The sequence below is a fragment of the Lolium rigidum genome, chromosome 7, assembly GCF_022539505.1.
Source record: "Lolium rigidum isolate FL_2022 chromosome 7, APGP_CSIRO_Lrig_0.1, whole genome shotgun sequence".
NCBI classification, from domain to species: domain Eukaryota; kingdom Viridiplantae; phylum Streptophyta; class Magnoliopsida; order Poales; family Poaceae; genus Lolium; species Lolium rigidum.
In genome coordinates, this window is record NC_061514.1 from 131,653,275 (window position 1) to 131,664,306 (window position 11,032).

The 11,032-nt window shown below is 46.0% G+C and overlaps 1 protein-coding gene across 1 annotated transcript; it reads right to left on the reverse strand.

The window, feature by feature from the left end:
* Positions 1 to 4,887: 4,887 nt before the first annotated feature.
* Positions 4,888 to 9,077, reverse strand: LOC124677554 (protein NRT1/ PTR FAMILY 4.4-like). Its single transcript, XM_047213538.1, has 5 exons — positions 8,873 to 9,077; positions 8,556 to 8,773; positions 7,172 to 7,609; positions 6,133 to 6,248; positions 4,888 to 6,039 (listed from the first exon to the last, which is right to left on the reverse strand). Exons 1-5 carry the CDS (start codon positions 8,976 to 8,978, stop codon positions 5,172 to 5,174), a joined length of 1,746 nt encoding a protein of 581 aa, XP_047069494.1. The 5' UTR covers positions 8,979 to 9,077; the 3' UTR covers positions 4,888 to 5,171.
* Positions 9,078 to 11,032: the final 1,955 nt, after the last annotated feature.

Sequence of the window (11,032 nt, forward strand, 5' to 3'; positions counted from 1 at the left end):
AGAAAAGAAAATAAGAATAGCATCATATATGAGCCTATGGCCACATTTGCAAATCTTAACCTAGGCCATATTTACTTTGTTTAAAAGGTTTGAAAACATTAATAAACTCAAAATAATAACATTTGACTCAAAGAAAAGCAAACCAAATCAAAAGAAAAACAAAAACCAAGTCACATATGATAATGGTCACTTGTGACAATTATATCAGGGTACCTACTTTGAGCCCTTGTGGTTAACAATTTCTAAACTGAACCTTCTCATCTCTTTGCTCCTCATCCAAGAACATATCAAGGTGATCACATTAGTATTGACCAACCTTGCAAATTCATTTTCAAGTTCTTATATTAAGCAATCAAAGTAGCAACATTGAAACAGATTATAGATCATCCCAAATTTGAATTTCATCAAATCAACTTCATTTTGCAAACCAATGTCACCAAGAGATGCCAAACATTATTTGAATCACACCCATTAAATATTTTGGCAAAATTCAAATTCAAATCTCTTGTGGCCATTCTGTCGAGCACTTGGTGGGCATGATTCATCTACGTGCATACACTCAAAAATCCAGAGGATCTTAGCCTAAACCATCACTCCCTAGGTCATCATTAGTCTTCTCTTGAACCTCATGGACAATGCCATGCATTGGCATCCACTGTACCTTGATGATCATGACCAAGAAATGCCCATGTCACTCCCATGTCAACCACCATGCCAACCCCTCTCTCCACTCCTATCTAGCTCACCTCCACATGTCCTGGAGGTTGCCTCTCTCTACTGATCACACTCGTGCCAGCCATCGACCAAGGAGAGCATTGCAACGGTCAGCACAGTACACGCCCAGGTCATCCAGTGACGCCAGAGCATGCACGGCCGTGTCCACGGGCACGCCAGAGCACGTCGTCGCCCCGTCGCTTCCGTCCTCCCCTTGACCCATGTCTCCGCCCTGAGCTTCGCCACGACGCCAGCAACCTCCCAGACACGCCCAATTGGACCGGAGAGACCTGTCGCCGTCGCCATCGTCGACGACCTCCGCCACGGTACCGCCAGACGCGTCATGCATTCCGTTGCGTCTAAAACCATTTTTTGTGTCGTGACGTGCGTAATGATCACCGTGACGTAGAGAGCAGCGCTGTGTCCTCGCCCACGCCTCTTCGCTGTTGTAGCACCATCGACACCGTCGCCATGTCCGTGACCCGCAGCACCCCTCGCTCGCTATAAAAGGAGCACTCCCCGATCCTTATTCCTCACACCAATCCACTCCTCTCCTCTCCGTGATCCTCCACGAGCAATCCCCCGTCCCAATTTAGCCCCTAGCCTCCCAATTGCTTGTCGGAGCCGTCGTAGAAGGAGCCGACGATTGGAGCCACCTCAGGAGCTGCCGCCGGTACCAGGAGCCTCGCCGTCGTCGACAATGTCGATCTACGTCAATGCCGACCATCGCCGGACCTCCGGTGAGCCTCCGACCCCCTAGGTTCACCGCCAGTAGGGTTTGACCTCGTCGTCGACGACGACGAGCCTCAGCCGTTCGATCCCGATCTAATCCTACGACCTCTGTGTAGCGTACCGTTTCGGTGTGTCAAGTGCCGCTGACAAGCGGGACCCATTGTCAGGCAGCCCGCGCGTGCGAGACGCGCAGCTGGGCTGGCCTGTTAACTCTGTCTCTGGCCCATTTCCTTTTTCCCGCCTAAGCCCATCAGTTTGAATTCGGTTTAATTCTTTTAACCTAAATTCACATACTGGTGTCCTGTTCAAAATTGAATAAAAGCAAATCTACGAAGCCAATTTGAATGATTCAAAATGTGTGTGAAAGTAGATGAAAATATCTATCCAACCCCACTGGTCTCAACCCTTGATTTATTACAGAAAAATTGTAATAAAAATAACAAGGCAGTACCTTTGCCAAATTCAAACATTTTTATAAAATCAACCCTAATGTATTTTGAGGTGATTCCACCTCTCATAATTCACATTTCAAATACTCTTTTTGAATATGTAAAAAGGTGACATAATTGTTTCATGTGATCATGGTCTAGAGTTAAATAATGGCTATATGGCTATTTCTAGCCCATTTAAATTAATTAAAAATGGTAGTTAAATATTATGAGAGGTATCCTCTCATTTAAATCACCTTTCCAAGTAATTCAATGTGAGGTGATGACATTAGTCTCCATGACCTCATATCTTATCACTTGAGAATATTAAATCTTTTCCAAAGTAATATTTAAATTATATGAGATGTAGTATCTCATTTAAATCATTTTTCCAAATGGATAAATATGAAGTGGTGACTTTGGTCAACATGATCTCATACTTTATTATTTGAGGATATTAAACCTTAGTAATGTTCAATGAGAGGAAATCACTTTTCAAAGGAAATAAATAGAAGCCCTAGTAAATATTTCAATGAGAGAAAATTATTTTTCAAAAAGAAAACAAAGCCAACCACAATATTAAAAATGATGTGATGCTAGATTATCTTGTGTGAGCCCTTTGAGTGTTAAGTCTAGTACTTAAGTATTGTTTGGTGATTGTATGCCTCGTATCCGTTTATAGACGCTAGTACCGAAGGCTACGAGGAGGAGGAGGTCTTCTACGAAGAAGAGGATGAACACTTTGATCGCTGTACCAACCAAGACAAGCTATACTCTTGCAAGCTACCCTAATGCAAGATCTAATAGAGGAAGACACCAGTGCAATATTATTTTGTGTTTAAGGATTTTCCTTACCAAGCCCAAGTTTATATCTTGCAAAGCTTTTACTTTGGTTATCAAGGCTTACTTTTATAGTTAACTTTGGTCTAAATATGGAGTACTACAAGAGCATCAAACTTAGCCTAGATAGCTACAATTTAGCTAGCACCCCTCATGATTAGTTGCTAGTGCTAAAACTAAAATTGACTACTCTAGATGGGAACTTGTGAATCCAATGACTTTGAAAACCTTAGAATGATGAGTCATTCTATTGAAAGTTTTGAAGGTGAATATGATCAGTGAATGACAAGGTGAATTTGACAAAAACTGATGATTGGGTTCGGATGCGATACCATTCGAATTTTAGAGTACCCCCACAATACCTGATCATGGGTAGGGCTTAACTGGAAATTTATGTATTTTAGTATGGGTTCCCTCTGAACAAGCGTCCTAGGGGTTATCCCGAGGCTGCCTCCGTGAAAAGTGAAATGACGTGAAAAAGAGGTGAATGTCCTACCCAAGCCCTGTGCAGTTCCCAGGATGGCAGATTGCCATCACTGGGAGGCCAAGCTCACAGGGGAGGTGCTTGTACTAGGGTATGTAAGTGAAAGGTTAATGGTTGATGATCCACATACTGAGTATGATTATTCAGGGCTATCCCTGACGGATGAAATCAAAAGTTGTGGCACAAGTGTACAACCTCTACAGAGTGTTAGACCTATTCGAATAGCCGTGTCCACGGTCATGGACGGTTGGGTGGCCATACTGTTCCGTTGTCAGATGTTTTCTAAAAATGATTGGTGAATTGAAATGTGAATTTGACTTGATCACAACAGAGTTGTGGGAATGACACTAATGTTCCCACTTGAGTTTGGTTAGGCAAATAAAGAGTCTTTTACCACTAAGTGCTTATGAAATAAAAATGGCTTTATGCAAATAAACCTAGAGCTTAGAACCCACTACTATAGTTGATAGTGCTTACCTTAGTAATAGTTTGCGAGTACTTTATAAAGTACTCATGGCTTTGTCCATGGCTATTCAAATGGCCAGACTATGAAGAAGAGCACCCGTACTAGGAGGATGGACAACAGGATGTCTATGATAACTAGGATCGTCTCCTGACGTCAAGCGTTGACTGTGGAACAGATGGACCACTACTACGTTTCTTCCGCTATGTGTTTTGTATGTTGATCTGTAGATCAACTGTGGTTTATATTGGATCATGAGATCCCTTGTTGTATGACGATTATGGTTTGTAACGAATAATGTTCTGTGATATCAACTGTTATGTCTCGGAAAAACAATCTTCCTGGAATTGCGATGTATGGCATAATAGGCATCTCGAGTTAAAAATCCGGGTGTTGACAATAATGAATATTCAATGGGATACAATCTATTCGATGGCATTTATATAGACTGGGCAACTTTTATGAAGTCCGTCAAGGATCCCCAAGATAAAATAGAAGCTGAATTTTCCAAGGCTCAATAAGCAGCCCACAAAGACATTGAGAGGACATTTGGTGTTCTGCAAGCTAGGTTTCCTATTGCTCGAGGTCCTACTCGGTTTTGGAACAAAAAAACACTTGTCAACATCATGACTTGGTGTGTTATTCTTCACAACAACATGATCATTGAAGATGAAAGAGTGTTAAATTTGCCCTATTTCTATGACAATGTAGGCACCTGAGTGCAACCTCAAACGAATCCCGATCGTGTTGAAGGTTTCCTTGAAACGCATCAACAAGTTGAGAATGCCACGACTCATCACTAGCTCGTTTATGATCTGAAAATGCACCACTGGAAGCTCCATGGCCGTCGCCACACTTGATCCTACCACTCCATTGTTGAGACATTTGATTATTTGTTTTATGATTTGGAAACTATTGTTGTAATTTGATTCAGACATTTGTTTATTTGTTTGATTGATGTAATGATTTGAATCATTATTGTGTGCTCAAAACTATTATTTGATTATTTTCTGATCGGTTGTTCTATATTTCTATTTTATATCATGGTGCATATGAATTCTGTGATAAAACCCTGATTTTACGGGTTCGGACGCTGCTATCGTGGCTGTTCTGCGTCGGCCCTTCTCCGACCCGTAAACACGTTTTCGGGAGACTAAACTAGAGTTTTTCGGTTCCCACTTTTTCGGTTACTACTAGCTCTAAGAGGATGAACTTGCTAATTGTCATGTATCCGATAAGTTTTTATTTCCTATCTGATGGTTCCTTCACCATTGCACTGCATATTAGCATGGTGACAACCTAATATTTCTTGCGCTTGCCTAACAATGTGGATATTAAGTTTCCTGAAGAGTGTTTTGCTGCATAACTAGCATAAGTATACTGTACTTCCTATTCCTTATCAAAGCAGACCTTCTTAACCTAATACCTCTACTATCATCCACCTTTTCTCATGCATTTCTACATATAACTATACCCATACACAGTTTAAGTCTTTTTATGGTGCAGTTCTTCAGCTGATCTCCTTGCCATTGCCCTCGGCTGCAATCTGAGCAGAGGCAGCATCAGAGCCATCCACACCTGAATTGTACCACTTTGCGCAGAGCAGGTAGCAGAAGAAGTTGATCACGCTGAGCACGGCGAGCATCCAGTAGAAGAGATCCAGCCTGTCCTTGTTGAGGTCGTTGTCGCCCAGCCAGCCGGCGCCGCCGTGCTTCGCCGTGACCCTGTTCACCGTGGTCACGAGCACGGAGCTGAGGTAGAACCCGAACGCGTAGGAGCAGTAGGTGAGCGCCGTGAGGAAGGACTGCATGCCGGCGCAGGCCTGCTTGTAGAAGAACTCGATGAGCCCCACGGCGGTGAACATCTCCGACACGCCGAACACGAGGAACTGCGGCGCGATCCACAGCACGGACATCTGCGTCCCGGACGCCGCGAGGTCCCGGCGCCGGCGCTCGACGGTGGCGGCGGAGACCATGGAGAACGCAACGGTGCAGAGGCCCACGCCGATGCGCTGCAGCGGCGTGATCCCGGACCGCGTGCCCGTGAGCCGCTTCATGAACGGTACAAGGAGGAGCTCGTAGGCCGGGACGAGCACGAGGAGCATGGCGTAGGGGATGGCCTGCAGCGACGCTGGTGGAATTCGGAAGGATCCCCCGAAGATCGCGGTGTCCATGGCGCTGCCCTGCTGCACCGAGAAGGTCTGCAGCTGCGCGAGCACGGTGTTGAACACGATGGTGCAGGCGAAGATGGGCGTCACGGCGAGGAGAGTCTTGGCCTGCTGCACCTCGGCCACCGTGCACAGCCGCCACGGGCTCTCCGGCTTCGTGTTGCTGGCCCCCTGCTGCGCCGCGTCCCTGATGCACGCCTTGTCCAAGAACCTGTATAGTTTCAGAGTGTCAGGTATAACAACTCGGATTCAGAGCAATCTGCCAAGGCTGATATGCTGGATTTTGGCCCTGCTCAATGCTCACCTGAATTTGTTGCCATGACTGAAGTTGCCGGCTAGGCGTGCCGGCTCACAAACTCCGGCGTTTGCAGGATTGCTAGGGCAGATTTCCCTCCTCTTGTTGAAGGCAGCGACGAACACCTGCACAATTTATCACAGTCCGCAGCAACTTTGTCAGTATCAGCAGCAACTGGAAAAAAAACTGACGCAAATGCTATTGCCGTGACAACCACAATCAATTTTAGCATGGTTTGAATTTCTGTGTCAAAATGGTTTTAACTTAGTTTACATTATCAGCACGAACGACTCTATAATTTACAGCTACTTGCTTGTCAATTGCCATCATTGAACCTATGCCAAAATAGTAAAGCAAGTTCATATATTGCACATCAGCACACGTGACAACTTACATAACCCGCAGTCAGTTCTGTCCTTATCAATATGATCAAAATCATAGCTGCTCAGAACTGACAGCCTAACAGACAGTAACTAATGATAAACTTTTGAAAATGCACCGCAGGCACAACTTGCAGATAGCATATCCGTTCTAGGTATCTGACTAGATCTGATCGGCGATCAAATAGGTAAACTACGTCTACCTATCATATGATCCCAAAATGCAGAACTGTAGAATATGACAAGATGGGCATAATGCAGCAACTGCTCTGACTGAATGATGACAAAAAGAAATCAGCCTACTATTTCAAGAATATCTAATCTGATCATACGGTACAAGAGGGCTATAACAATATGATCAGATCAATGATCATGACAAAAGTTCTTGCATACGGCAGTATCTTGGAAATCTCTGGAATGGACTTGTGTAGCACAAGGAGATGTTTAACATACTGACATAGCAAGTTGCCACTAGCACAACACTCCAAAGTCCAAACTATGCCCAATTTCTTTGTTTAAGAGATCAACCATCTCCAATTTTCGAAGGAATTAAGTTAGTCAGGATGCAAGGTAACCTCCCTGAGTACTGTTAGCTAAGTAAAAAAGACAATACCAAGTGTACATGTTTTCAGACCAGTGTGTTTTAATTACTCGTGTAAGTTTCTTACCCTCGCAATAGGCGTGAAGATGCTGCCCTGAGGAGGCTTGTTCCGGTAGAAGGCCGCACCGGAGACCAGGCTGATGAGCCCGGCGGCCATGGCAGCAGCAGAGATACCGAAGCCGACGTCCATCCCAGAGTGCGTCTGCACCCAGACCAGCGCCGTGAGAGCGATGAGCTCGCCGAGGCAGAAGCTGAAGTAGGCCGAGTTGAAGTAGGTGGACAGCCTTTTGGCATTGTCTGCCCCGCCGGAGAACTGGTCGGCGCCGTGCGCGATCATGTTGGGCTTGAGGCAGCCGCTGCCGAGCGCCACCAGGTAGAGGGCGGCGAAGAAGATGCTGGACTTGAAGCCCTTGGCCTGCTCGCAGCTGCCGTCCATGGACGCCATGTTGCACGGCGGCGGCTTCAGCTGCGGCAGGTGCGCTTGCACTGACAGCAGTATGAAGCCCTGAAGAAAACACAGAACGATGATACTGGTAAGCATCCATTGCAAATCAAAAAGGTCTGAACTTGCAAAAGCATATGTTTCCGATTAAACTGTGTCTGGTTTCTTTGATCCCATCGTTCCATTAATGCAGGGTTTTAAGGTAAATTGCAAAAGTTGTATGCTACTCTACTTGGAAAACAGGAAAAGAAAAGAGCGCCTACGACGGATAGTTAGTGCCAAGTAGGCGAGTAACACTAGCACCACTTTCTGTGGACAAGTTGTTTTCAGGCAAGTCCCAACAACAACAAAATTCCTTTTGGCATGTCTAGTTCAACTCGCTTTCTTTCAAATAAAACAAATAATTAGCGCCGTTAGCCGCGTGTAGCACCGGGCGACCACGCCATGCTGCGTTGAATTCAACCTGTCCCAATGAAAACACCTTTTTTGAAACCAGGAGCAACATATCTGGTCCGTGCATGGTGATTGGCGATGAGGCCAATTCATTATCCATCCGAGTTCATCTCCCTTTCCGTGAAAACAACAGTCAAAACCACAAAGGAAAAACACTCTGGCACGCTCCGTATTACTCCTGGAACACACAGCCAGGTGCCCGATTGGTCATTACTCACTACTGCTAGCTGCTCGTTGTCAAGTATGAGCAAAAGCTATTCGCAAAACAAAAAAAAAGTATGAGCAAAAGCTTTTTTCCTCCCGAGAGGTAGGCAAAGCTCCCAGTCTGTGCGTCAATTTTATTGATTTTTTTTTTCGATAAAGGATGCTTTTATTACTTTTGGTAAGCGATTACATCCAGCCTCTGCACAACCAGGGTGCACACAGCCGTTTATGAAGTCTTAAAGTTCAAAAAAAAAAAAAACTATTGTTGAGACTGAAAGATAATGATCTAAGAAGCCACACGAATGCAGGATTACTGAAGATAGGTTAAGCTAGATTTGGTGGAGAGGAGTACCGAGAGCTCCACGAAGCCGAAGGTGAGCATGGTCCAGAAGCATCCGAGGTAGGAGTCAGAGAGGAAGCCGCCGATGAGGGAGAGGAGGAAGATGGTGCCGACGAAGTTGGTGACCACGTTGGCCGCCTCCGACAGCGGGAAGTGCATCTCCCCGAACACGTAGGTGATGAGGTTGTTCCCCACCGCCGCGATCGCCATGATCTCGAACGCCTGGATCCCTGCACAGGTAGACGAGCATATCCATTCCACGCTTCAGCACCACGCCAGGGACATTGCTACATAGCTCGTCCGTAATTGATTAGGTACGACGTACGTACCTAGGACGAAGACGGCGGCGCGCATGCCGCCGTGCCTGCCCGGCGCGCACGGGCGGCCCCGCCAGTCGACGGAGACCTCCTGCGCGGCGGAGCTCTCCACATCCATGCTTCCCTGACTTTGCTTTCTAGGGGGTCAACCCGATTAGGTAGTAGCACTCGTAGGAATGGCAAGCTCAGCTGCGTTGGTAAATGGCAAGTTGGTGGTGGAGGCTTTATTTATAGGCGCCGCACGGCGATGACCCTGCCCTTGTGAATGGATGCGGAAAGAGGAAGGTAGTGCGGCCGGGCCCTGCCCGTTGCTCGAGTCGGAATTTCGAGGTCGATATCGATCCATAGTGGCAGCGCAGTGCCGATGTGCAGTGCCATTCTCGGCCGTGTGAGGCTGAGTGAGTTGGGAGGGTGGAAAGGTGTGTGCACATGCATGAAATAGGCAGGGAAGAAGTTGTGGATATGCATGGATTGCCTTGGTCAAACTGTTGGGCAGCTCGATCGACCTTTGGTTCTTGCAATCAGGTTCCGTGTCAACCAAATATATGTTGTTTTTAAGCTCCGAATTGACTGAAGCAGAAACTTTCAGATAGATAAAGAGGACCTGTTATCTGACCAAAGTTTTGACAGTCATTGGTGATTTCTTCCTGAGAGTGAAAACCACAGCCACTCGACAAGATAAACTGCTTGACCCCTTAAAATACAGCAGAATGTGTGCCTACTTGTCCTCATTTCAGGCGCAAGACAGCGACACGGTACTACCACACCCATGCAAGAATTGGTTCCCAAGATAATATTGTTCTTGGGAGAGCTGAGGCAGGTACCCTAGCTACGTTACGTACCCAGAACCAAGAATGTCAATGGAGGGAGGACCATTCCGTGCAATTGCAACACCACATTCCTACTAGCAGAGACAAACCGGATGCCAATTATGAACGATGTGAATGATTCGTATTGGAGGTATCTACTACTAGATTTTGGTACACAAGTTGCATGCTAAGCCACACAGAGATCGACCAAGTAGGAGTACTCCCCATCCCTTATGATTCTTTGCGTGCTGTTCCAAAAGACGGCAGCGCAAATCTGTTGCTGCTGAAAAGCTCCCATGCTTTTGTTTTCCCTAGCCCAACAGAGATCACAAGGCATAGATTCGACAGGCACATGCTTTGATCCAGTGACACCCGTTCAAATCTAGGCTTGTTAAGAATGATGTTGAGCAGCAAAGGAGTGAAACATGTGGTGCCTAACTCGGCGGTTGAAAATGTTCCATAGTTGGAATTTTGTTTATCATTCAAATGATTGTATCATGATCTATTTTATTCGGCTGAGTTCAATTGCAACAAATTATAAGAATAAAGAAGAATTACTGCATTTCGTAGCTTATCATTTATTTAATATTTTTTTAATTTAGTTTTATCTAGTTATCGATAGTATACACTGGCTCAAACTAGAATCTGAACGCCTTCCATAGCTCAAAGTTCACAAGCCACGGCTAGTTCAGGACTCCATTTGCAAGCTGCTCTGATAATTTCATTAATACACTAAACAAACAGTGTGGGCATAGAGAAGTGTCAGTGGGTACCTAACACGCACGATCTTCTGAAATAGAAATATCCAGGCATTATCTCAGGAAAAACACACACGCGCTTCTCGGTACCAGCAACCAGCTTGGCTAGCTGTATGCAACGATGCCAGAACGACGACGATGGATAGGCCAAAAAGAGCTCATCGCGGCGATCTCCCGACTTGTCTCGATCTTGCCAGAAAAGAAGAAACCAAATCTTCAGAAAGAAGGAGATCCGGCAGGTGATGGAGTGAATCATCATCGATCGATCGCCGGGTGGGGGGGCCGGCCGGCTCGCCGTGGCTAATGATGGATAAGGGGAGATCGGCCGGAGACGAGATTATTTTATCTGATGCGGCGTTATATGCTGGAAAGTGCGATGCCTTTGGGGAACGGAGCACAGCTAATGCGTGAGGTGAGGTGATCCAACCTTTGTGTTTTGGCCATTGGAGCCCGGACACTGTGGCTTGTTTCTGGGATGCTTTTGGGGCTTCAGTGCACCGATTCCTACTGTTGGATAGGTGCCTGGGCATCTGCCTCTGTTCATATGCTTCAGTTGTTGAGCAGCCATTGGTGTACCGGTACAGTTCCTGGCCCAACTGCTTGAT